Source organism: Podarcis tiliguerta (assembly GCF_965153285.1).
Source record: "Podarcis tiliguerta genome assembly, chromosome: 6".
In the NCBI taxonomy this organism is placed as follows: Eukaryota; Metazoa; Chordata; class Lepidosauria; order Squamata; family Lacertidae; genus Podarcis; species Podarcis tiliguerta.
Window position 1 is genome coordinate 38,993,243 of NC_139539.1, and position 27,308 is coordinate 39,020,550.

Below are 27,308 nucleotides of genomic sequence, written 5' to 3' on the forward strand. Positions count from 1 at the left end.
TGTTCCTTACACAGGAGTTATTGGTGACATGTGATTTTCAATTCACGTTACATTACACTGAGGCAAACATACAACAAGCACATTGTAGGCGTATTTGCTTCCATTTTTGCTTCCTTTCTTTATGTAGAGAGAATCAGTTATGCAAATATTTTATACAAATTCAATCTAATCAATAATAAACACCATGCTGTGATAGCCATAGTATTTCACCATACATTCCATTTCAAGGTAGAAATAGAATAAAACCAGAACATTTACTTATCTTGTTTTTACATGTACCAGATATTAATGAATAATCTTCAGAGTATGAGAGTTATTCTCTGGTTTCCATCAAATAGCTTCTTCCTAGAATATTGTACACATTTTTGCTTGATGTGCCTGGGCTTTGAATCATTTTTTTTAAAGCAAATCAGCAGCAGCCAGACAAATGTTGAAATAGCTTTAAATTAAGAGTTAAATGTTAATTGCTCTAATCTTGCAAACGGGTACAGCTAGATAGTAGTTTCAGAGATTCAGGGGCTTTCATCCTTATGGATATGCAGAAGGCTACTGGCCCACACAATCCTATGTCTATTTACTCAGAAATAAGTCCCTCTGAATTTGATAAGACTTACTCTTTAATGAGTGTGTTTAGGATTGTAGTTTGCATAGATCATGATAGGTAGGAACCTTAAACATTTGCAGTGAAATTCTATTCATTTTAACTTTGAAGTTCCACTAAGGTCAATGGGACTTATCCCCAAAAGGTATGCACAGGAGCACAGTCTTACCAGTCTATTGTATCTGCTATACCTTCTGATGCAAGCATAAATGCACACTATTTTATTGGAAAGTGTCATGAGAAGGACAGTAGTTAAAGAAAGACAATAGCCCATCAAGTTTCTCCTACCTTCACAATCCGCCTACCTCTTTAATGTAAAAGTACAGCTTCTGGCAAAGGAAAATTGTGCATGTCTGAAAACAAACAGTAGCTAAAAGGAGCCCAAGGGCTGGGTTTTGTGGTCCCACAAGACCTCCCACCAAGTCATTAAAAAACAACAACACATGGATCCCCTGCTGTGATGCCAAAAGGTGTTTTGCTGCTTTGCATGTTTTTTTAAGAATGAATGCTCCCATAATTCCTTGCTGTGAGACTGTGATGCCAAAAGGTTTTTGTTACACCCCCAACCTCCAAAATTAAAAGAATGTCTATGGCCACCTTACACTTTGGCCACACCGACTTTGACATGCGACTCCTGGACCACAGATCAATGTGGCACTAGCTCCAAATGAAAGTAAGACCATTTATAGCTACTTATGTGGATCATACTGGAAATCTTCCTTATGGTATCGTTATAATGACAGGAGGATGACCCTCATCAGATATACAGTTTCAGAATGAGTTTAGGCTGCCCACAAGTCTGACCTTGCTCTTCTTTGAGTAAGCTCACTCATTCCAGGAAAGCCTCAGGGGAAATCCTAGGGAGGTGAAGACTTAGGGGTGAGCTAAAGGTAGATGTGGATCTACTGGTAGATCTTTGGGTGATGTGCAGCAGATCAGCAAGTAACAGCAACAACAACAGCAACATGTACCCACCCTACTATTAAGTACAATGAAGAAAACTTGGAGTGACCAGGAAGCCCAGTTGCATCTATTTAATAGGGATACACTTCATTCAGCAAAAACAGTACAGTATACATATACTGTAGTCAAAGTCTGCGGTTTGTACTTTCATTTGAGGAGCGATGGGGGTCTGTTCAACCTCTCACATCTCTGTGCTAAGACAAAACTGTGGCGGCCTGGTGGGTCTTTATCTGAGATATGTTGTTTGCAGATGACACAGCCTTGAAGTTCACTCTGAGAAAGCTCTACAGAGACTCATCAACCATTTTGCCCAAGCCTGCAGGGAGCTGAGCCTGACCATCAGCCTGACAAAGACCAACACCCCGAGTCAGGACATCACCAGCACTCAGCTGGTGTTCCACCAACCTCAGCTGGGTTCCACCATAACCAGCAACCTCTCCATCGACACTTAAACTGGACAAGCGTATTGGCAAGGCTCGCCTCTCCAAAGGGTATGGGAGAATGTGATGCTAACAATACTAAGATGAAGGACTACCAGGCTTGTGTGCTGAACATGCTGCTTTATAAAAGTGAGCCATGGGCGACATACAGTCGACAGGCGTGACATCTCAATGCTACATGCGCTGCATCAGAAAGATTTTGGGCATCACATGGCAGGACAGAGTCTTAAACAAAGATGTGCTCTCCCAAGCCCACATTCCTAGCATGTTTGCATTCCTGTCTCTACAATATTTACCCTGGCTTGGCCATGTCCAAATAATGGAAGATGGCAGGATCCCCAAGGACATCCTCTATGGGAAGCTGGCTTTAGGCACCAGGCCCGTTGGCAGACCAACCCTGCATTACAAAGATGTCTGCAAATGTGACATAATGGTTGGCATCATCAACCCCATCGTGTGGGAATCCCTTGCGGATGGCTGCAGTGCATTGAAACAGGTTATGAATCCATAGCAGTGACCAGAGGAGGAATGACTGTTGGGAGGAGCGCAGAGAAGACACACCATGATCTGCAGCAGCACAACCAAACACATTCATCTGCCGCAGCTGCAACAAAACACATCTCTCCCATATTAGTCTCTACATCCACAGCAGGTGTGTAACTTTCTAATCTTCACCCCCAAAGGCACACTCCTCCATTGTCTTCCAAGACAGACAGATATTGAAATGTATTTTTCCTTAGCTACAACTTCAACCATAGCAAATTAATTTTAATAACAAAATTTTAGTCAGTAACAAAAAACAAACAAAGAAACACACAAAAAAGCCAACAAATTTGGGGAAAAACAATGCCAAGTGATGAAACTACTAGCAAAAAAATGCTCAGAATATCTTTCTGGCCTGATAGCACTAAGATATATATTATTTATTATTGCATTTGCATGTCACCAGTAAGTTCAGTGTATGACTCTCCCCCCCTCCATATCATCCTCACAACAACCCTGTGAGGTAGGTTATGCTGGAAGTTGGTGACTGGCTCACGGTCACCCAGTGAGATTCATGGCCAAGTGGGGACTTTCTAACGCTCTAGCCACTATACAACGACAATATGTAATTACTTGTTGTTGTTGTTTAGTCGTTCAGTCGTGTCCGACTCTTCGTGACCCCATGGACCAGAGCACGCCAGGCACTTCTGTCTTCCACTGCCACCCACAGTTTGGTCAGATTCATGTTTGTAGCTTCGAGAACACTGTCTAACCATCTCGTCCTCTGTCGTCCCCTTCTCCTTGTGCCCTCCATCTTTCCCAACATCAGGGTCTTTTCCAGTGAGTCTTCTCTTCTCATGAGGTGGCCAAAGTATTGGAGCCTCAGCTTCACGATCTGTCCTTCCAGTGAGCACTCAGGGCTGATTTCCTTAAGAATGGATGCGTTTGATCTTCTTGCAGTCCATGGGACTCTCAAGAGTCTCCTCCAGCACCATAATTCAAAAGCGTCAATTCTTTGGCGATCAGCCTTCTTTATGGTCCAGCTCTCACTTCCATACATCACAACTGGGAAAACCATAGCTTTTACTATACGGACCTTTGTTGGCAAGGTGATGTCTCTACTTTTTAAAATGCTATCTAGGTTTGCCATTGCTTTCCTCCCAAGAAGCAGGCGTCTCTTAATTTCGTGGCTGCTGTCACCATCTGCAGTGATCATGGAGCCCAAGAAAGTAAAATCTCTCACTGCCTCCATTTCCTCCCCTTCTATTTGCCAGGAGGTGATGGGACCAGTGGCCATGATCTTCGTTTTTTTGATGTTGAGCTTCAGACCATATTTTGCGCATGTAATTACTTACGTTTCACAACTGAGGAAAGCTTTAAAATACGGTAAGCCCTGAGATAAAATCCTAATAACTAGAAATCAGTATACGGTTGACATGCCGGCCAATCGACAGATCAGTTCAAACCAGGAACCAATGGGGTTTACCAGCAAAGTCGGAATGCAAACAAGCACCAATAAGCCCAAGGCCTGATCCTGCAACTAGCTGCTCAAAGCAAACCACGTAGTTCAATTCTGAGTCTTTCCCTGATTCCAGCAGAGCTCGCGCTGCAACAAACGATGCCTTGATCCCGCCCAGCCTCTCTTCCTACGTAGAGCAAAAACGAAGCGGCAGGAAGCGCAGCCTATCACGCGCTGCCTTTGCCTCTGACGTCACCAGAGCAGGAAGCCGCCGCGGCTGGAGAGATCAAGCTGTTGCCCCACGGACTCATTTTGCTGCGGCACCAACGCTATGGCAGCTGTGTGTTAAAGTGCCGCTTTAATGGGTGTTGTTTTCTAACGCGCCCCCCACGCCCCACCGGACAGTAAACCGCGACATTTCTTTACCTGCCAGAACGGAAGCCTTGGGATTTCTTTGGCCATGTTTGCCAAAGCTTTCAGAGTTAAATCCAATACTGCTGTCAAAGGGTCTGATAGGTAAGTTTGTCTTGTTCCCTTTTCCTTCAAGGCATTTACCTTGGTCGTTAATCCGTTTTTAAACAGTGCCGGTGCCAGGCTGTTTTGCGCCTTAGGCAACGCTCACTGCTTGCAATACCCCACAATTTATTTTTTTAAAAAAATATATAAAAATTTGAAACTTCACTTTTCAAAAATAGATGCCTTGTAGAAAAAAAAAATGAAAAGCACAAAACTCGAAACAGCTAAATTTATTTCAAATGGCAAGGTTGAGTAATATAACAATCTTTGATTATCTTTCTCAAGTACAAAAGAAGATGTTTTAGCACATAAATTATATCGAACAATCTTGTGAATAAAACTCTGCCCTTCAAAGGTCAGTACTGCACTTCTCTGAGGCCTGAGCCCTAGTGGTTTTAGGTGGCCTAGTGGTAGCACTGGCTCTGGTTGTAGAGAGCCATGCTTTCTAACCAAGCATGATGAAGATTTACAGGATGCTACTTAAAATTACATTTAGCAGAAAACATACACTTTAAAAAATGATGTTATGCCTTCCTCAGAGTGCAATTTTGGTACGGTTAATTTTATGCGCCATGTGGAATGCACAGATTGATAGCTGATCAGTAATAATAATAATAACAATAATAATTTTTATTTATACCCCACCCTCCCCAGCCAAGGCCGGGCTCAGTGCTTTGGTTATGGCTTCACAGTGATTGTTGGGATATAAATAAGTTGCTTTGTTTTATTTCTCTGGCATGCATATTTAGAAGGTCTTTTTAAGGTTTTGGTCTTTTAAAACTTGAATATGTGCCTTCCTCCAAGATTTAGAGTAATAGAGTTGCTATTAATTAATAATAATTTATTATTTTATACCCTGCCCATCTGGCTGGGTTTCTGCAGCCACTCTGGGAAGCTCCCAACAGAATTAAAAGCACAATAAAACATCAAACATTAAAAACTTCCCTAGACATAATAAAATGAGACCAAGCAAAAATAAGAATATGTTAAATGACAAATTTGCAAACTGCCATCACAAATTTGTCATGGGCACCACACACATAGACCAAAGTATTCTATTGGGTACAATAGAATGTTTATTTAAAAATCAGTTTCAGATGGGGGAGGAGAATTGTGGGCATCAGGGAGGACCTCTGCAGACATTCATACACCCATGGGCATTATCCTGGCATTCCTGATTTAAGATAATGGAATGGCTTTGATAATTGGGCACCTTTTTTTAAAATGATTTTAAAAATGATTTTAATCATTTAGATAATGGAATTGTGTTGTTGACCTTGCAGGAGGAAATTACGAAATGATGTCGCAGCAACTTTTCCCACCCTCACATCTGAACAGCTATCTGAAATTGTGCCGAATAAAGAAGAGCTGAATATCATTAAACTGTATGCTCACAAAGGAGATGCTCTCACGGTCTATGCTAATGGCAGAATACCAGTCCTTTTTGAAATGGAGAAGAGACTGTATCCAACAGGTACAGAAATATGTTTCTGCAGGCAGTTTGCTGTTCTGGGTCTGGGGAGGTTTGAGTTTAATTTGATGTTTTACTTTGGCCAAGTTGCAAAATAATATTAAGCCTCCATTTCCCATATCTAAAATGAGAAGAGTGTCAGTTATGGTATAAATGTGCTCAATCAGAGGTAGGCAACTTACTGTCTTTGATTCATAAATTGTCCCTCCCTGAAACACACACTGCTAGTACAGCTCTGTCTAGGCATTCACTATTTCGCTAAAATAAACATGAGGGGAGTGGGAGAGTGGACACAAACTCCTCCATCTCTATCTCACTCTCACTCTCACTCCACAATTTCAAAGGCATAATCAAGAGTTGTTTCCTTTCTACAGATAGTCACCCTTGAATTTGTGGAGGGTGGCAGGAATAGTGAGGGGAGGGGAGCTAGCCTAAGCTGACCACCTCATGTGTTCAGTTAAGCTGGATAGTGAATGCCTGAATAGGGCTCATGTAGTTCATGCTATGGCGTGGCAGGCAGAGGGCTCTCTTCTTTAACTTTTGCATAGGCAAGAGTTCATAGGTGATTCTGCTTTCCAGCCTTGGTTGTTCAGAAAGAATTATGAGTGCAGCAGCAGGTGTACAATTCCTGCTGTGTTCAAGTTAATACTGGTTCAAGTTAATACTGAGCAGAGGATTGATAAAGGAGCGCAGAGGTACGCAGCTTGTTCTCAGGCAGAAAAACCATGGCTTACTGGCCGAAGATTATTGTGTCTGAACTAGACCAATCTATCTTCTCACTGCACATTATTTTTACATGTTGGGTTTAAATATCTTGAAACAGAAGCTAGGTTGTGTGTTCTGGTTCCTTACCATCATTGTTCCTATGTCTGTCTTATTTATGTGTGTAAGCCAGTCTGGGATTTTTTTCCTGGCTGAAAAAAGACAAATACTTTTAAGTAAAGGAAAATGTCCAGTGTTGAGGCTGTGTGTGCCATTGCTTAATAGACAAGAGGGAGATATCAACAGACTTGCCCCCCCCCCCCCCCCCGGTTTGGAAGTTAAAAATAACATAAGGGAGGAAAACCCAGGGGGAAGGGGAACAGTCCAATGGGAATTACTTGCACTGAGATGCCATGGAGCGCTGTCTTGATTGCTGGCAGTGGGAGGGGAGGGTAATAGAAAATAAGGTGGGGAGGGGAACAGCATGGAGTATCTTGAAAAATGACTCCTGGCTAGAATCCTGAGCACAAGCACTCCCACACTGCAATATTTTGTCTCAGGCTCTACTTCCTAATTTTAAATTCAAATTAATGGTTATCAGTTCTGAGGAATGGAGGCAGGTAAAGTGTGTCATGCTGGAATTCCAGAAGCATTTTGTTTTCTTTTTGGAACAGTTTACACCCTGTGGTCTCATCCTCACCTTCTCCCCGCCTTTTCCACATGGCCACCTGTGTTGCACAAACTAGCAGGAGGAGCAGGTAAGGGAACGGATCTCAAAGCCATTCTGCATGGCACTGCACATTTGCCTTGTGGAGCTGGTTCTCATGATTGGGCTTGTTATATTGCAGTCCTAAGCATGCTGCTTGGATGTAAGGTCCTTTGAAAGGCAGTGAGGTTTATTTCCAGGTAAATAAATTGATTTTGTCATTGACATGACAGTTTAAACTGAGATATTCAAGGCCTTTTTTCCCTTTAGGAAGGAAAATAATGTCTAAATAAAGCCTGGTCTGCTTGAATGTTAGAATCTCCTTCTGAGGCTCTTCTTTGGGTACCTCTGCCATCAGAGATGAAGAGGGTGACAACCAGAGAGAAAGTGCCTCCAGAGCTGTAGTGCTCTGCTTATGGAATGCCTCTAACCAACTCTTTTAGACACCCAGCAAAACTTTTTCTAACGTTGCAGGCCTTTTACCTGTTTGTACCTTTTACCAGTGAAGGCGGTGAAGGTCCTGTCAGAGTGTCTGGAGGCGGTTGGAGGATGGATGGCGGCTAACAGATTGAGGTTGAATTCTGACGACAGAAGTACTGTTTTGGGGAGACAGGAGACAGGAGGTGGGCAGGTGTGGAGGACTCCCTGGTCCTGAATGGGGTAACTGTGCCCCTGAAGGACCAGGTGTGCAGCCTGGGAGTCATTTTGGACTCACAGCTGTCCATGGAGGCGCAGGACAATTCTGTGACCAGGGCAGCTGTTTACTAGCTCCATCTGATACGCAGGCTGAGACCCTATGTGCCAGCAGACTGCCTCGCCAGAGTAGTGCATGCTCTGGTTATCTCTCACTTGGACTACTGCAATGCACTCTACCTTTGAAGGTGACCCGGAAACTACAACTAATCCAAAATGCGGCAGCTAGACTGGTGACTGGGAGTGGCCTCTGAGACCACATAACACCGGTCTTGAAAGACCTACATTGGCTCCCAGTACGTTTTCGAGCACAATTCAAAGTGTTGGTGCTGACCTTTAAAGCCCTAAACGGCCTCGGTCCAGTATATCTGAAGGAGTGTCTCCATCCTCATCGTTCTATCAGGACACTGAGGTCCAGCGCCGAGGGCCTTCTGGCGGTTCCCTCACTGCGAGAAGCTAAGTTACAGGGAACCAGGCAGAGGGCCTTCTCGGTAGTGGCACCCACCCTGTGGAACGCCCTCCCACCATATGTCAAAGAGAACAACTACCAGACTTTTAGAAGACGTCTGAAGGCAGCCCTGTTTAGAGAAGCTCTTAATGTTTGATGCCTTACTGTATTTTAATATTTTGTTGGAAGTCGCCCAGAGTGCCTGGGGAAGCCCAGCCAGATGGGAGAGGTATAAATAATAAATTACTATTACTATTATTATTATTATTATTATTAACTATTTTTTAAAAGAACACTGACAGTTTTATTACTGCCTGAAGTAGAAAGCCAGTATTATATCTCTCAGTCCTGGTTTCTAATAAAAATGTTCCAAACTCAAGAAAAAGTTGTGATTTATAACTAATGTGTAATTGACATTTTAGTTGATACATTTTGGCTTTGTGGCGGCAGAATTGATGGTAGCAGGGCTGATCGGAGCTGCACTGGCAATTAGGGCCGAGGTTTGAAGCCATCCAAGAGAATCCCTTGTTTCATCTAGACATTGAAAGCAGTATTTTTGTCAAATTTTGTTTTTTAAAAGAGCAGTGGCGGACAAGGGGATGACTGGTGTCTTTAAGATTTTGCTAAGATGCTAATATAGGGTCTTTTCCGCAGATCTAATGCTTCCAGGGGTTGTAGTGCCCTCTTATGGTCTTCCTCAGGTAGATCGGGGTACTCTCTGTGCCATCACCTTGGTGGGAAACAGGTATGATTTCTCCTGAAGGCTAATGCTAAAAAGATTTACTCTTTCTGAAGGGGTTCTTAGAATGCATTTTGAGACCGGAAATTGAGGTGGGAAAATCAGCCAAATGTGGCCCGCCAGGCCTGTCATACTGGCCTTCACGATTTTCCTTAGGCTGCACCCCACTTAGGCTTCACCCCTCATCAGCTGTGCCCTGTGCCCTTCTCGAGAGCCTTTGGCTGACTACAATGGGCCATTGGCTTTTGCTTGCCTGAATGGAGAGATATGTGATTGTCCCATCCCTCTTGGATTTCAAAAGAAGGCAAGTAGAAAACAGGGATGCCTTCTGAGTCCCATTTATTTTGACTCTGATTGTGTGCCACAGTGTATGCCTTCTATGGATTCACCATAACAATTTGGGGCTTCCAGCAGCAGGGTTGATTTTCACGCATTGTGGGGCATTATTCATTAGCCAGTTCAGACATCTCAGCTCTTCATGAATATGCTTAAGGGTTGTGTATTCCCTTCTCCTCTTGCATATTTTGGAACACAGACTGTTTTCCAGTAACCGTAGTTTGCTTGGATGGCTGATTCAGGCAAACTTGTTTGCTTCCAAAGCTGAAGTGGAAACCACGGTTTGAACAATTCTTGTTTAGAGGAAATCTATGACTTTGCAAACAGTGGTAACCAAAATCCAAGAAGTACAGGGTTGAACTGTGGTGTGCAAGCAGAAGAGGGGGCACAAGAGCCTTAAATATGTTATCAACACAGCCAAACTATGGTTTGGTCGTCATGTCTGAAATGAGAGAGATTCCTTAGCTGGGAGCTGCTTTAGTTGGAGTAAGAATTTAGCTGTTTGCTTTATGCTATACTCTTTACTTTTCAGTGCCCCTGTGGCCATTGGCATAGCTACCATGTCCACTGCAGAGATGGTGGCAGCTGGAATGAAAGGAAAAGGCTTCACAGTGCTGCATACATACATGGATCACTTATGGTAGGTGTATCACCAAAACTATTTGACCGTTTATACAATAGCGCATGGTTAGCTTTTGCCCCCATGCTAATCCAAGACTCAGGTTAGAGAAGGGTGAGCCCTGAGCAAAGTATAAGAAGGATGCAAGTAGAAACTAAGCATAGGTGCATGGTTTTGACAAGCACTTAAGAAAAACTGTTCAGTTCCACAGCACCAAATCAGAAAACTCTGAACCTTTTCTGTTGTGGCGACACTGAGAACTCTTCTATAGTGCATCCTGAAAAACACTTTTAATGAATGAATATAACTTTAGGCCACACACTACTTGAAAGTCAGCTTAAGGACTTGAGAGAGATTGTATAATTAAGGTCCTGCTGGAGTTACGGCAGTCAGCTGACCCTTGCATAGTATTAAATAAATGTGATGGTGTGGTCAGTTTTTCCAGATTGTTTTGCTCATAATCTTTACAGTAAAGAAAATGGTTCTCCACAACTTCATAGCTTAACTGGCCCAGTCTAGACTTTTTGCTTTGAGTTTCTGTTTTGCTGAAATTGAAATTTGGGGCAAGTCTTATTGTGCCATTTGCTTTTGTTGTTTCTTTTTAAATTGAAAAAGGGAGTTTGGTGACAAGTCATGCCCACCAACAATAGTCCCCTTAGAAGCAGAGTCTTCAGAGATGATGGATGCTGAAGAGGAGGAGCAAGAGGCTGGAGAAGAGGAAGGCAAATCACAGGAAAACAGCCACCCTATTGACCCATGCCTGCAGACAGGGATTAGAAATCTAAACATGGAAGATGCTATTCAGAGTGTGGACATGACAGAAAAAGAGGAACCTAATGAAAATGGTGCTGCTGAAACTACTGAAGAGGACAACCTAGATGTTCCTCAGGAGGTAGAAGACAGTAGGAGTCCACAAGGTAAAATTATAGGGTTATATACAGGGATTTGCATTCTAGATGAGGTCTAGTAACAACCTTTTGATCAGAACTGCTCATTTATACAAACTTAAACATATATACTCTGTGCATTTTCAATGTGCCCTATAATGCAGGAATGGGGAACCAGTAACCCTTCAGAAATCTTTGGAATTCAACTCATATTAGCCTCAGCTAGGATGGCCAGGGTCAGGGATGATGGGAGATGGTCCTTCAGCAATATCTGAAGGACCACATGCCCTCTATCCTCATTTTAGGTGAATGATGGAGTACAGTTCCCACTGTCCATAACCATTGTCCATGTTGGCTGGGGCTGATGGGAATTAAAGTCCAACAGTGTCTGGGAGGGCTGTAGGCTGCACATCCCTGATGTAATGTGTGAAATTAATGCAAGTCTTTTGGGGTGGATGGAAGGTGTGTATAGGACACGTGTAACCATGATTCCCTGCAGCATATGCACTGATGGTGCATGTGATGAGCAACAAAATCCAAACAAATGTATCCCCTTCACACTCCATGTCTTGTATAGGGCATTATACCTTGTTACTAACTTTGTAATGTGAAAGAAGCTTTCATTAAGCTCTGTGCTCACTGCTAGTGTGTCAGCTTTCTTCCGTTGAAACTGAATGTTGGTAGAGACAATGCTGAACTTAACATTCTTCCTTTCATTTATTGCCTCATGTGGCTATATTTTCGTGACAGACAAAGAAGAGGGATAAGCCACCAAAAGGCTTGTATGTGGAAGTTCATATCTTGTGACCACGCTGCATGGCACTGAAATTGTTTCCCTGTTCAACACTGAAACAACACGTAGGCATAGGCAGGAGCTGAGAGGTTCACAAGGTGGCAGGGACACATTGTGAACTAAGCCATGTTGCGTTCTGTGCAAAGGCTTGCAGGCAGGGAGGGCTATTTTTTAAGCTAGAGCTCACCAAAACTCGGTTCCAGCACCTCTCAGGTGGGCACCATTGCCATTATAAGAGAACAAGGGATGCGTTCATGGTGAGTTCTGGCACCTCTTTTTCTAGAAAAATAGCACTGCTTGTAGAGAACAAACGGTTCTGTCTTTTCTTCTAGAGCAAATGGATGCATTGCTTCACCAATGCTTCTTCCACGCCTTAAAATGTAAAGTGAAGAAGTCAGAGCTCCCTCTACTGACCAGCACCTTTCTCCGCAACTACATGTTCGCATGTTGGTACGTTTAGTAAGATCAAGCTGGCAGAGCTGCCGTGTTGCTGGCTGAGAAATGTGGAAATGGAGCATAATGTGCTTGTAGAACACTGTTCACCAGAGTCAGGAGTAGAAGCCGTGCATGTATGCAGGACTCTGTGCCTCAGCCATTGTCACTGTATGAACTCGTAGGCGAACTCTGCATGGGTCAGAGTCTGCTTTAAGGCATACAGTGGTACCTTGGGTTACATACGCTTCAGGTTTCAGACTCCGCTAACCCAGAAATAGTACCTCGGGTTAAGAACTTTGCTTCAGGATGAGAACAGAAATCGTGCTTCGGCAACGCAGCAGCAGCAGGAGGCCCCATTAGCTAAAGTGGTGCTTCAGGTTAAGAACAGTTTCAGGTTAAGAACGGACCTCCAGAACGAATTAAGTACTTAACCCGAGGTACCATTGTACTCAAGATACAACACAGGTTAAACTTTTGTTCACGTGTTGGCCTGATTTAACTTTGATAAGGTATTCTGTTTTCACCTGTCTCTTGATGATTCATAAGGAAGAGCTAAAGCTCTCTTCCAGTAAAAGCATAACGAAAATAAAATAAATGCCATAGTTAAACTATAGAACTTGCTCCCATAGGAAGCAGTGATGGCCACCTCTTTAAAAGAGGATTAGACAGATTCATGGAGGATAAGGCTATCAAAGTCTACAGGCCTTGATGGCTCAGCTCTGCCTCCACAGTCGGAGGCACTAGTGCTTCTGAATACCAGTTGCTGGAAACCTTAGGAGGGGAGAGGGCTCTTGGGCTCAGGTTCTGCTTTCAGGTTTCCCACAGGCATCTGGCTGGCCACTGTGAGAACAGGCTATTGGGCAAGATGGGCCATCGGCCTGATTCAGCAGATTCTTAAGTACTTATGCTTGAATTTGTGATGGAGAAGGAGGCTCCATTTATATGACATTTAAATTCTTTCCAATCTGTGTGCCCACGTTTTAAGAATATTTTAGCGGGAGAAGCCTGGAAACAAAACATGTTTTTTCTTAAATGTCACCAAAAATGAGAGAGGCCTAATTCCTCTTGTTTCTTGCATATAATTGTGTTTTTTTCTCTTTTCAATCTACCAACAGTCCACAAGGTCAACAACTAGACATAAAGAAATCAAGCTACAAAAAAGTGAGTAGTTGTTGTTGTCCTTTTCTGTACCGTGAAAGGTTGAGGAAAGAAATAATAATGAAACATTGGATTGAATGTGGGATTTTCTGCATACACCACAGATCATCTGCCCCAAAGCTGTGACCCCTTCCTACAAAGCCACTTTGTGCATGTAGATCCTTGATGTGTGAGAAATCTTCAGATGATTTTGCTGGTTAATAGCACAATCGTATACATGTTTGTTAAGAAGTAAGTGTGCATAGTAATTTGAAAACAACTGTAAAATTCTGGCCTAATATTGCATTGGCGGGGTTTTAAATATTTTTTTAAAAAAACACTATACAGGTATCATTAAAACATAAGTTGTTGTTTTTTTAATTACAACATAATACCGTATTTTTCATCCTATAGGGCGCACCGGCCCATAGGACACACCTCGTTTTTTTGGGGGGGGAAATGAATTAAAAAAATTTATTTCCCCCCCTCAGCTGCGGCTGCCGCCCCAAGCCTTGCGGACACCCGCCAGAAGCAAGGGGAGCCCTCTGGAGGGCTCCCCGTGCTTCGGGCGGCAGGCTGCCACCCCAAGCCTCGCGCGCTCGGCGGGACCTCCTGTCGGGCGCGCAAGGCTTGCGGACACTCGCCTGAAGCACGGGGAGTCCTCCGGAGGGCTCCCCGTGCTTCGGGCGGGAGGCTGCCGCCCCAAGCCTCACGCGCTCGGCGGGACCTCCCGTCGGGCGCGCAAGGCTTGCGGACACTCGCCCGAAGCACGGGGAGTCCTCCGGAGGGCTCCCCGTGCTTCGGGCGGGAGGCTGCCGCCCCAAGCCTCGCGCGCTCGGCGGGACCTCCCGTCGGGCGCGCAAGGCTTGCGGACACGCCCCCGAAGCACGGGGAGTCCTCCGGAGGGCTCCCATGCTTCGGGCGGGAGGCTGCCGCCCCAAGCCTCGCGCGCTCGGCGGGACCTCCCGTCGGGCGCGCAAGGCTTGCGGACACGCCCCCGAAGCACGGGGAGTCCTCCGGAGGGTTCCCCGTGCTTCGGGCGGCAGGCTGCTGCCCGCAAGCCTTGTGAGCCTGTGGGAACTCCCACAGGGCTTGCAAGGCTTGCGGATAGCTTCCTGAAGCCTGGAGAGCGAGAGGGGTCGGTGCGCACCGATGCCTCTCGCTCTCCCGGCTTCAGCGAAAGCCTGCATTCGCCCCATAGGACGCACACACATTTCCCCTTCATTTTTGGAGGGGAAAAAGTGCGTCCTATGGGGCGAAAAATACGGTATATATCCAAACAAAACCAAACTTTAAAAATTACACCAGAGTACTGCTTGTTTCATTTTTCATGTGCATAATACAGTGAGGGCGAAAAGTATTTGATCCCCTGCTAAATTTGCCCGTTTGCCCTCTGACGAAGAAATGACCAGTCCATATTTTAATGGTAGGTTTATTGTAGCTGTGAGAGACAGAATAGCAACAGGAAAAACCCCAAAAACCCAGAAGACAAAAGTCAGAGATTAATGTGCATTATAATGAATGAAATAAGTATTTGATCCCTTTGCAAAAGATGACTTAGTACTTGGTGGCAAAACCCTTGTTGGCACTTACAGAGGTCAGACGTTTCTGGTAGGTGGCCACCAGGTTTGCACACATCTCAGGAGGTACTGTATTTTTCACTCTATAACACACACCAGACCATAACACGCACGTAGTTTTTAGAGAAGGAAAACAAGAAAAAAAATATTCTAAACAAAATAGTGGATATATGATTTTTGTGGTTCATGCTGTGGCCACAGACATGTGATCTGACAGTGAGTTTGGAGTAGCACAATGCAAAAATCCTGAGGATCCATGTGGATCCATGCTTTGTAACCATGGAGGAGGGAAGGAAGGGGAACCATGGATCCTCTGCTCACGACTGCAGCAGATCCCCCCCGCCACCCGCAGGCATTTGCTCCATAACACGCACAGACATTTCCCCTTACTTTCTAGGAGGAAAAAAGTGAGTGTTATGGTGCAAAAAATACAGTATTTTGTCCCACTCCTCTTTGCAGATCCTCTCCAAGTCAGTAAGATTTCGAGGCTGATGTGTAGCTACTCGAAGCTTCAGCTGCCTCCACAGATTGTCGATGGGATTAAGGTCTGGAGACTGGCTAGGCCACTCCAGGTCCTTAATGTGCTTCTTCTTGAGCCACTCTTTTGTTGCCTTGGCCATGGGTTTTGGGTCATTGTCATGCTGGAATACCCATCCTCGACCCATTTTCAATGCCCTGGCTGAGGGAGGGAGGTGCTCACCCAAGATTTGATGATACATGGCCCAATCCATCGTCCCTTCGATGCAGTGAAGGTGTCCTGTCCCCTTAGCAGAAAAACACCCCCAAAGCATAATATGTCCCCCACCATGTTTGACTGTGGGGATGGTGTTCTTGGGGTCGTAGGCAGCATTCCTCCTCCTCCAAACACGGCGAGTTGATTTGAGCTCGGTTTTGGTGTCATCTGACCACAACACTTTCACCCAGTTCTCCTCTGGGTCATTCAGATGTGCATTGGCAAACTGCAGACAGGCCTGTACATGTGCTGTCTTGAGCAAGGGGACCTTGCGGGCTCTTCAAGATCTCAGTCCTTCATGGTGTAGTGTGTTACCAACTGTTTTCATGGTGACTATGGTCCCAGCTGCCCTGAGATCATTGACAAGTTTCCCCCCGTGTAGTTCTGGGCTGCTTCATCACCGTTCTCCCGATCATTGCAAATCCACAAGATAAGATCTTGCATGGAGCCCCAGACCAAGGGAGGTTGACAATTATTTTGTGTTTCTTCCATTTGCGAATTATTGCACCAACTGTTGTCACCTTCTCACCAAGCTGCTTGGCAATAGTCTTGTAGCCCAGTCCAGCCTTGTGCAGGTCTACAATCCTGTCCCTGACATCCTTGGACAGCTCTTTGGTCTTGGTCATGGTGGCTAGTTTGGAATCTGCTGGACTGATTGCTTCTGTTGACAGGTGTCTTTTGTACAGGTACTGTAATGAGTTGAGATTACAGGTAAGACCTCTCCCTTACAGCAGGTGCTTCTAATCTCAGCTCGTTACATACAGTGAAGATACCAGGTAGCCTGACATCTGGCTAGTTGATAGGGGATCAAGTACTTATTTCATTCATTATAATGCACATCAATCTCTGACATTTGTCTTCTGGGTTTCTGGGGGTTTTCCTGTTGTTATTCTGTCTCTCACAGCTACAATAAAGCTACCATTAAAACCATTGTATCCCAGTTTTAACTGCCTCTCTCTCTTCTAGTTCTCCAAGTTCCTGCAGTCAATGCAGCAACAAAATATCCTCCAGGTGAAGGAACTGAATAAGGGAGTAGAGAGCATTGTGAATGTGGACTGGAGGCATGAAAGGTAAGAGAATCTCAGTTCTGTGCAAACAAAGTCAAATTACTGAGGGAGAAGATCTAAATGGATGGTTTGGGTTCCCGTGATGATGCTGGTTAATGAGCTGAGCTGCATTTAAGAGCACAATAGCTAATTAGAAGAGATGTTGCTCTTTTTCTTTGGTCTGAAAGGTATTTTATCTCTCGCGTGGAAGATGTGTAATTGTAGGTAATATCCTAGATAAGCTGCTATCTCTCAAGTTGATTTAGAGAAGTCAGAAATGTAAACATGCTGCTGTCCACAAAGAGCAGTACAAGAAAGATCTATTTATGAGCAAAGATGTGCATGTCCTTACGAGAATCCAACATGCTTCATAATAAGCTCCACGGATGAGAGGGGTGTTTGTGTGTATGTACACACATGCACATGCATGCTGGGAAGCACTATAGGAAGGAGGATGGCATTAATGCACAGCAGAGGCAATTAGGGAACAAGGTGTTTGTGTGTTTGTTAATGGCTTGCAAAGGAAGCAAACATTGAGGTGTAAAGTTATGCTTTCTAGCTGGCAAGCCGGAAATTTGGCAGGTGGACAAGGCTCACTTTTGGCACCAATAAGTTGATGTGTGCTGTCAGTAAGCCCCTCTGAAGGCATGCTGTTAGCAAGCCCCACTTTGCAGGTGGTGAATCATAACAGTGTATCATTTCATAATGTGATAATAAGTTCGTTGGCAAAAGGCATTAAGGGCATTAATGGAGACTAAAATATCAGTGGTTGTTGGGCATGTATCCTAATGCTCCAGGCATCTCTTTGCTTTAGGCTTCTTCTCATGTTACTTTTGATCAGCACAGATATTAAGATCTGCAATAATGAAGAGAGGTTGTTTGCTGGAAGCTGTGCACAAACGGAGTGTTTCATTACTGGTTTAATGCAGAATCTGTAGATTCCAGTGGTGCTTGCTCCTATAAGGAGCTAACAGGAGTAAGCCTTTTTGAATTCAGTAGGACTTACTCCCAGTGTTGCAAGCTAAATAAGCCAGTTCTTAAACTCTGAGTTAATAGGTAATTCCGGAGACATCACAGCAATAGTTTGCATTAATCACCCAGGCTGTGGCTAGAATCCTGGTTTCTTAACTGTCAAACATGTTCACTTACAAAGTTATCCCTTGCTAAATCCACATTTTAAAACTGAGCCAAGGTATTGTTTGCATCAGCTGTTAGAAACTCACTGCTTTACTGTCAAGTCCATAGATACAGAACACTTTTCTAAAACAAATTGCCTTTTCTTGTCAAACTCCATTGCTACAGTTTAGTTTCTCCTTATTCAGAAAAAGTTGTAATGTTTCTACCATTGCTCCAGTCTTCCACAGTTCACCATTTGAGTCATACTATTACATCACTGCTGGAGAAGAAACAAGCCCAACGATAATGCCTGCATGGCAAAGCCCAGGGGTTGCCAAACCTTTTGGGCCCATAGGCACATTTGCAAAGTGGAAAAGCTTCTGTGGCACCACACAGCAACCTTCTCTCTTGGGTTCAGTAGAATACTTCCTTCAAGCCTAATGTCAGCAGGCGAAGGATGTGGGTGCCAGGGAAGGCGTCTGTGGGCATATATGTTGGCAACCCCTGGCATAACTGCTTTGACCACTGCAGGCCTAATTAGGACTCTTGTGCCTTTTAAGACATGCACCATATCAGGGAAACAATTAGCAAGCAATGCTTTCATTTTCTCTCTACTGCTGCAACCGGGAAGGGCACACCTTTTTGAAACCTATCCTTGATGCTCACTTGTTGAAGTCACTAAAGAGTTTTTGGCAAACCCAACCACTTTCCTTCCGTAACTGTTTTATCGTATCCAGAGTGACACAGTTTATTACCACTATAGTCACCATTGCCTCTGGAAGGGCCCACTCACTTGCCCTGTGGCTGCATTGTCAGCAGACCTATAGATACTGAAGTATTGGGAATGGGAAAGGTTGCAGAGCAATGGCAAAGGAAAGGGGAGGAGAATGGGGAGGTGCTTGATGGGACTGGTGGGGCTTACAGGCCCGTCCCCTTCGTACCCCACACAGAAGTCCCACTCCAACCCCTCTTAAAAATTTGGACTGGCTGTGCTTACCTGTCCTCTCTGCCTGCCGCTGCCCATGCTCGCTTTGCCAGCCTCCCTCCAACTTCCACCAGAAGTGGTGATGCTCTGGTGGTAATGAAGATGCACTGCAGCCCGTCGTCTCCCTTCTCCTTGGGGACCATGTCTGGGCTCTGCTCCTTGCTGCTGGGCTGCTGGGCTTCGTTCCCTCGGGGGGGTTCCACACTGTCTCCTCCCCCGCCCATCTATGATGTCACATACAGATAGCATTGTGAAGCTCGCATTTTACAGTATCTTTTACAAGGTCTCATTTGTGTGCCTCCTTGGTAGATTGGACGGCGAGGTTCCTGCTGTTATCTGCTGGAACAGGCAGGGCTGTGCCTTTGCTCTGTCACAATGGGCACTTGTGATGTCGAGAAGGCTTGGCAGAGTGTGTGGGGGCGGGTGGGCTTTAGTTTAGGTCTACATAGGAACTTAGCCCAAAGAGACACCTAAGACTTTGGATCATTTCTCCACGCTTTCTCTCCTCCAGGGATTGGCTTCTTTGGAGGCCAGGTCTAGGGTGCTCTGTTTGGCTTGCTTTAGAATTATTCAGAGAACTTTCAGAAGGACTGCCATTGTCCCTGGCCAGTATCAGATTGACCTGGGTACGTGCAATGCAATTCCTTGGGGTGGGGAACCTCAGGTCCAGGGGGCCAGATGCAGCCACCCAGATCTGGCTGTTTAACCCTTGGAATGCTCCCCAAGTCACATCCTCCACTGGTCATGATTCACACTATTTCTTCTTTCCTGGCTGGAATGCCTCTTGCTTATCTGGATGGAGGATCGAGATGGGTGCACAAGCGTATGTAGAAACTAGCCTACTCTACAAAGGTACAATTTCCACCCACTTTTGCCTCAGACCCCACCTACCCCTCGGAAGTTGCCTTTGGAAGGTTTCCCAGAAGAAACTGTGGCCCACAGGCTGAAAAACAGTTTCCAACTGCCTTTCCTTTTGCACAATGTACCTGGCACTCCTATGTCCTTGCATGGCTCCTCTGTGCATATTAGAACACGTGCAGAGATACTCATTCTAAGCTATCAGTTATCTTCCTTTGCTGCTAAGAAAGTTGGGGTTGTGCGCTAATTCTCTTCCCTGGGTCTTCCGTGGCTTTGTGTATTTATTACATTTATATATCACCTTTATCTTTCAAGGATCTCAAAGGTTTTCTTCATTCTTCACCTGTGAAGTAGTTTAGGCTAAGAGATGGTGACTGACCCAAGGTCACCCAGTGAGGTTCATGGCTGAGTGGGGATTCAAACCCTGCTTTCCCAGTTCCTAGTCCAACACACTAACCATTATGCCACACTGGCTCTCGTGCTGGAAGCCCTGCAGCATAGAGTAGGATGGGAGGCCAGGCCAAGACACCATATTGTGCCACAGCATTCCACTATTGAACACTAGGTTGCTGCTGGAGCATATGGCTTCAAGATGATGATCTGTTCTGTGGACCATCTTGAAGCAGAGGCAGAAATGTGCTTCCACTTTGTGTAAGCAAACATGTTGAGGGATTTTGCACTGTGTTATTGCAATGAGAGGAATGGTCTTGGGTGCCTATGTCCTAGGAGATGACAAGGACGCAACACTATACTCATTTGTCTCTCAGTCATGAACGGGAATAGCCGTCATGATGAAATGGTAATAAACTCTGTGAAATATTTTGCTTTGATTTTCAGCATTAGGTCTTTTGTAGTACCTATTGAAATAGCAGCATCTGAATTGTCTGTCCAGGATAGCAGAAGTGGTGATGGAGAACAGCCGTACCACTGTCCTGAAATCATACCACTCTATGGCATCTCATCCAAAATGGCTCCCTTATTCCAAGAGTCTGGATATAAGTAAGTAATATAAGAAAAGGAACCACTTGACTTATTCCCTACGTTGTTGTTCTTGTTGTTGCTTGCAGAACATGATGGGCCAAGAAAGTCCTTAAATGGGTGTGTGAGTGTGTAGCAGACTTCAGAGTGAATGGCCTGCCCGGCAGAAAAATAACTGAATCTAAAAACACGAATGTTTCTGGGTCCTGAGTTCAATAGTTTGGTTTGGTTGGACCATTTCTCCTGTATGGTGGTAGTGGTGTTCTAAACGAAGGAAACAGCTTCCTTACTGGAGTGTTTCCCCCACTTAAAATAGCCAATTTGCAAAAGCTGATCATTTGCTGTTCCTTCCGAAGTGCAACCTAGCAAGTAACACAGATTCAATTTTCCTCCAGGAAAGGCGACACCCTGTCCAGCAGTGAAGTGAGAAATGCTGTTATCAACTATGTGAAGTTTAATGAGTTGGTTGATGAAACAAACAAAAAGTATGTAAAACCCCAAAGCTTGTTTAGTAGGGAGATCGCAACACTACTCTCCTTGCTCTGTACTGATAGCGAGAGATAGCTGCAGCCATGATTTTGCACAGGAGTTTCCTGTGCTCGTGGTTCACCATTACAGCGCTAAGTCAAAACATGTGGGAAATGCTACTAGAAAGGGCAAGCACTCTTTCCTATCACAAGTCTCTTTATGCCAAGTGTGAACACTCAGGTCAGATGGACCATGCACCCTGTCCTGGTGCCTCTCTTATTTACCTCTGCAGTATAGATGGGCCCAAGTGCAGTGTTGATTGTGCTCAAATGTATATCCAACCTCAACAAGAGTTTGTGTGCAAACACACACACACACACACTCACAAACTTGTGCAGGTGTATCCCATATATTGTGCCTAATAGAATTTTAAACTAGTGGTCATTTTCCTGATTTATTTTGTTATTTATTTCATAGAATGTATGCACCACTTGATTAAAACTCCCCCACCCCACCCCATTCAGGAAAATTGTACAATAGTTTAACAAGAAGTTTAAATACTAAAACCAGTTAGGATTCCCATCAACTTTCTAAGCATCTAGGTAGGCTTGCCTAAACAAGAATGTTTCTTAGCAGGTGCTGAAAAGAACGCAGTGAAGGCACCTGCTTGATATCAATAGGCAGGGAGTTCCAAAGTGCAGGTGCTGCCACTAAATGATCAAGTTCTTACATGGAGTGGGTGTTATGTGGCATCTGTAGAGTGCCAATTCCGCCGATCGAAGCAGTCGAGAGGGCACATGTAGGGTAAGGTAACCTCGTGGGTAATTTAGGAGTGCCACAAGATTAAAGACATCTTAGTTGATTAATCATATCACTTTATTTTAGTGATATGATTCTGTAGGTTGATCTGTTAGCTTAATCATTAAAAGTTTTGATTAGCTAAACAGGTGACCTTTGATTAACTTGGCAAATAATTTTTAAACATTAAATTATCTTTAAGAGAGGTACATGCAAAAACAGCACTTGACAAGCAACATACTCAGACATAATCTACAAGCAAAGAGGACATGTTGTTTTATGTAACACCTTCTCATGTTTTCGGCAGTCAAGTAAGGCTTTTAGCACCCAACTTATCACATAATAGTGCAAGTGCAGTGTGACTTTTGGAAATCCTTTTGTACTTTTTAACAACAAAGTGCTAAAGAGACAAACATAATCTTTATAATCTGTAGAGTGCTACACATTCTTGATGTTGGTGCATTTCCAGTTCAGGTGATGAGTGATCACGCTGAGAACAGACCTTTAAATCTGCCTTCCTTTGTTACAGCTTTATAAAGGTGGATCCTATCTTGTGCGATTGTCTGTTGGACAAATCTGAGCAGGATGAAATTTCAAAGCTCACATGGGACAATCTCCTGAGCAGGTGAGGGGGGAGTGATTCCTACTGCTGCTTCATATACTTGCCTCAGTATTTCCTATAATGCAGGCCACTATGTATTATGGTATCTTTAATGTTTGCAAAAGGAGGTTAAGCCCAAACCATTCAAAGGTTAAAATTGTCACTAAGGTCTAGTGCTGTGTTGCTTTGTGTTATGTAAGCGGACTGGAATTTTATGACACAGTAGCCTGATTTGCACATCATGGTAAGCCATAGCTTATGGATTACTGCATGCTGTTCAGTGACCCCTTGCCTTTCTCCACTCACTCTTCAGCCAAGAGAGAAGCACACTGCACAGCTTGGCTTAGTGCTTGGGTGAGGAACATCAGGCATGGGGGCCAAATGTAGCCCTGAGGACTCCAGAGCACACCCTCTCTCCTTCAGCCACACCCTTCACTGTTGCTCCATCACACTCCCAAGTGTTTTTGCTTGGCTAGAACATGTCCTTGAATGCCGATAGTGCCTTTGGCTTGCATGGATGCCGAGGGTATGCAAGTGTCTGTATAAACCATGCAAAAGTGAAATGTGCACTTATTTCTCTGACTCTGCCCACAATTGGCCCATGGCCCAGAAGGGAATGGGCCCCTCAGGTTCCCCCCGCACCTTCTGCTTAGTGTTCCATGCAAACCAACACTTGCAGTTTCTCTCCCCAACCAAATGACAAGCCACAGACCAAGAACCAACCTTGGCTTCCTGGGGACAGAAGCTAACCCTGAGTCCTGGTTCACTGGTAATGCTAAGCCTCACCTCACAGTTTGCTTTTCCTGGCTCCAGGTGGGTCAGAATAAAGTGGGAGCAAGTGAGCAGCTGCTTGCTCTGGTAAGCCATGGTTTATAATTTGCTTCCCATGATGGGCAGGCATGGCCACCGTAAAAGTCAGCACAACAAGCTTGGCTTCTTGGGGACCTTCTAAAACTCCCCATTCTCTTCTGTTACTTTGAGGATCATAATATTTTCTTTTTTAAAAGTCTTTGGAATTAGGAGAGGTACAAAGATAATAACGTAACTATGTCAGTTTGGCAGTGTCATCTGTTAAAAATCACAAAAACCTTTTAAGACATAATACTGATAGTACTTTAAGTAGAGATTTTCCCAGAATAATCCTGTTATGGAATAGCATCATGTCTCACATAGATGAAGGCTGCTAGATGAAGTATAATTAATTCATGTCGGTCTCTCTATGGTTGTCTAGTATACAGTCTACACATGGGGCGCAAATCAGCATCTCATCATTATTAACTTTCAGAGGGAATTTTAAAACCAACCTTTCACCCAGGCATTTGGTGGCTGAAGAATACTGCTCCTGGCAGTTGTCTATAACAGTTCTTTCTTACATTCTTAAGTTAACTGTAACTGTTTTTAGAATGCTTTTAAAAAATGATGGCTGTGATTCCCACCCTGGGCTCCATTGGGAAGAATAATTTAAACTCAATAAATAAATAAAACCCTGAGGTGAATAAAGGCAAGCTGTATCAGACTGAGTCTTTGAATAAATGTTCTTGGTACTTAAGTATAGCAGGAATAGCTAAGCCAGAAAGCTGCCATCCCTCTGTGCTGTCCTGGATCGGCTTAATCTTAGCGCTGCTTTTGTGGCAGGTGTCTGGATAAACTACAGCCCTTCCATCAGGTGACTTTTTTTGGACATGACCCCATCGTGAGGAAAGGAAACAATGATCCCATTGATATAAACATAGCACAAAGATCGTGCAATAAAAAGGTAAGGGCAAGGAGAGAATTAGTCTTCTGTGGAAACATCCAAACTGTGCTGCCTTTTTTTTTTTTTTAAGTCTGCCTTTTGAAATGTTTTATAATACTGCACTATCTTTTGAAAGTTTGCCCATTGAAAACACCATTTCTAGAGCAGTCTCCAGCCCTGTTATGCAGAGAGAGGAAAACAAAGAGGTTGAGCCCATGATCCTACTTTTGGGGCATGGAGAGCGGGGAAGGCTGGGTTCGCGTCTCCGCTCCTCCACATGCAGCTGCTGGGTGACCTTGGGCCAGTCACACTTCTCTGGAGTCTCTCAGCCCCACTCACCTCACAGAGTGTTTGTTGTGGGGGAGGAAGGGAAAGGACAATGTTAGCTGCTTTGAGACTCCTTAAAGGGAGTGAAAGGCGGGTTATCAAATCCAAACTCTTCTTCTATAACTACCAGAGCTGCAGTTATTGCCACAGAAAACAACTGACAACTGGCTAGCATTTATCTCCTTGACATGTGATGGGAGGGAGTTCCACAGGAATAATAGTTTTATTATATGTGTGTGTGTAGGCCTGAACTAACTGCAGCTCGCAGATGCAGCATTATGGCTTGAAGGTGGTGGTCCAGGGTGTTGATGGTATCCGGCATGCTTGGGTGCAAGAGGTAGACCCTAGGAATAAACCAACCCAATACAAAGTTGTCCATTTTTTCAGGTAGAGATGATTAATTCAGCCCAGTGCTATCCATGACTCAGCCAGGGGTTGGGAGTCAGAAGAGGTGCAATGGGCCCTTGCACTGTTTTAACATTGGTAATTTTTTTGCCTTTCTCTGAAGAAATGCAAAGTAGTTTTCATTTTTATTAGTGTTTCAAAATGTAGTCAGCTGGTGGTGCTGTCTTCAAACCCCAGGGACAGAAGCTAGCATGCCTGGGCTCTTCTCCCTTCCTCTTTGGGTAAGGAAGTCCTGAAGTAGCCTCAGAGAAGGGTTGGTTGGTTGTGGGGTGGTCTCTGTAGGAGCTTCCTGGCCTGGGCCTTTTGCTTTTGCCCTAATGGGTGATGTGTGAATCCGACCATGCCACTGGCTAGCATTTATCCCCACCCCCAGCTTTCCTAATTAACATCCCTTCCTCCTAAGCTGCTAGGGCAAAACATATGAGCTAATCATTTAAGATGTTGTCTGTTGCTACACTGTCCCCACCCCACCCCCAAGCAGGACGAACCTTGATAGTGTTACCCCAATGCTTCAGTTAGTCTCTTGCATTTATGTATGCCTTTCACTTAAATCACATAGGTTGTGCAATATGCCTGCCGTCAAACATGCGCTGCTCCTATTCATTTCCAAGCATAGGTATTATTAATATGCACAGGCAAAGGCCCTATGAAAATAACTTTGCTGATACCACATAGCCTGTAAGAATGTACAAAAGTAAAATTGCACACTAATGATTGACCATTGTATATTAGTGCAACCAAGTAATACCATCTTTCCTTTCGGTTTGCAGGTAACCATAATTAAGAATCTTGAGCTGTATGGGCTAGACCCACAGGCTGTTGCCAACTTTCTCCAGCTAAAAGTTCAGGCGAGTGCCACTGTCACCACACTTCCGGGAGCAAAGGACAGAGCACAGGTCCAGGTACAAGGCAATCAGATCCACCACCTTGCTAAGCTGCTGGTGGGTAAGTATCTTTATCAGGGGTAGGGAACCTGCCAAGGCAGCACACTAGTGGTGGGTGGAGTCAGAGGAAGAGCAATGGACATACCTTTGCACATTAGGCTATATTCCAGCAATGCAAAAGCCAGGTGCTGGCACATGTGCATGCACACACACACACACACACACACACGGTCTCCATTCAGGCTCAGAAGAGGCGTCATCACAAGGTGACATACCAGCCAGGCAAAGCACTAATGGAAGGTGTAGCTTAGGGAAAGGGCTAAGGCCCAGCATGCAAAGTCTGGCTGCCAGGCCTGAAGTTCTCCACCCCTAATCCATGGCAAACTCATAACATCATTTATTATGTTTTGAAGGTTTAGTCACTTATTAGATTAACAGTGCAATCCTAGGAATATCTTCCCAGGAGCATATCCTATTGAATTCAATAGTGCTTTACTTGCAGCCTAAATTGATTTTACAATATTCTGAGGAGGAGGCTGTTGGAAAACAGTTATACATAAACTAAAAAGCAAAGTGCTATTTTCCCTTCAGAGTTATTTTATTCATGTGTAACCTTATGCAGATTGAATTCAGTGGATAATTAGGGCTGCCACATTACCGTATTTACGCAAATTTAATGCACCATCAAATCTAATTTTCGTGACGTAATTTGTCCAAAAATGGTGTGCATTACATTTGAGTAAGTACAATGTCTTCCTATGTATATTTATTCATAATTAAAAATGCACAGGAGTACATTTTTTAGTAAGGCGAGTGCCCTAAGTATACAATGCTTTAGAATTTTCAGAGCACATTACTCTTTTAGTAAGCTGCAGGTCCTATTGTGTTAAGCTTTTGAGCTGTCAAATACAGATTGATTACATGTTGACTTTGTTCCAGAGGACTACCAGATACCCCGCAAATACATCAAGGGTCTTGAGATGGCACCAAAGATGGGCAGGAAGAAGTAGCCAGATCTGAAGATCAAAGTCAGAACTTTGTTATTTATAAATATTTTATTCAACAGAAATGACTAATTCAGCTGCCTTACCTATAAAATAATGGAATTTATAAATAAAACTTTTCCCAATAACCTTTGCTGGACTATCTCCATAGCTTGCTGTGGAACACCTCAGCATGTTTGCTGAGCACTGTTCTAGAACAAATAGGTCCAAATGTAAACTATTGGGTATCCGCTGAAGATTGTGGGGTTGGTTTTCTTTTTCTTTTTTACAGGACTCAAAAGAATAGTGAGGTACAGTTTCTACCCCTCCCTTGTTTGTGGATTTTGTTCTCTCCCTCGGCAACCCTCCCCAAACGCTTTTAC

General features: G+C 44.2%; 2 protein-coding genes across 4 annotated transcripts in view; one reads left to right on the forward strand and one right to left on the reverse strand.

The window, feature by feature from the left end:
• DYRK3 (dual specificity tyrosine phosphorylation regulated kinase 3) overlaps positions 1–19,257 on the reverse strand; it is a 40,980-nt gene extending 21,723 nt beyond the window's left edge. Inside the window, exon 1 of one of the 3 annotated variants that reach the window (XM_083444399.1) lies at positions 18,901–19,257. Coding sequence is in view for 1 of the 3 variants with exons in the window: in XM_083444395.1 (XP_083300521.1) it covers positions 18,901–19,112 (212 nt within the window). In the remaining 2 variants the exon portion in view is untranslated. The remainder of the gene's footprint in view (positions 1–18,900) is intronic. The other 2 variants (XM_083444395.1, XM_083444402.1) reach the window with 2 other exon arrangements.
• EIF2D (eukaryotic translation initiation factor 2D) lies at positions 4,222–27,074 on the forward strand. The gene is made up of 15 exons (XM_083444426.1): positions 4,222–4,462; positions 5,746–5,936; positions 7,310–7,393; positions 9,137–9,227; positions 10,090–10,197; positions 10,792–11,093; positions 12,189–12,306; positions 13,407–13,452; positions 16,708–16,811; positions 20,584–20,745; positions 21,120–21,209; positions 22,520–22,615; positions 24,227–24,347; positions 25,829–26,003; positions 26,882–27,074. Exons 1-15 carry the CDS (start codon positions 4,407–4,409, stop codon positions 26,950–26,952), a joined length of 1,815 nt encoding a protein of 604 aa, XP_083300552.1. The 5' UTR covers positions 4,222–4,406; the 3' UTR covers positions 26,953–27,074.
• Positions 27,075–27,308: the final 234 nt, after the last annotated feature.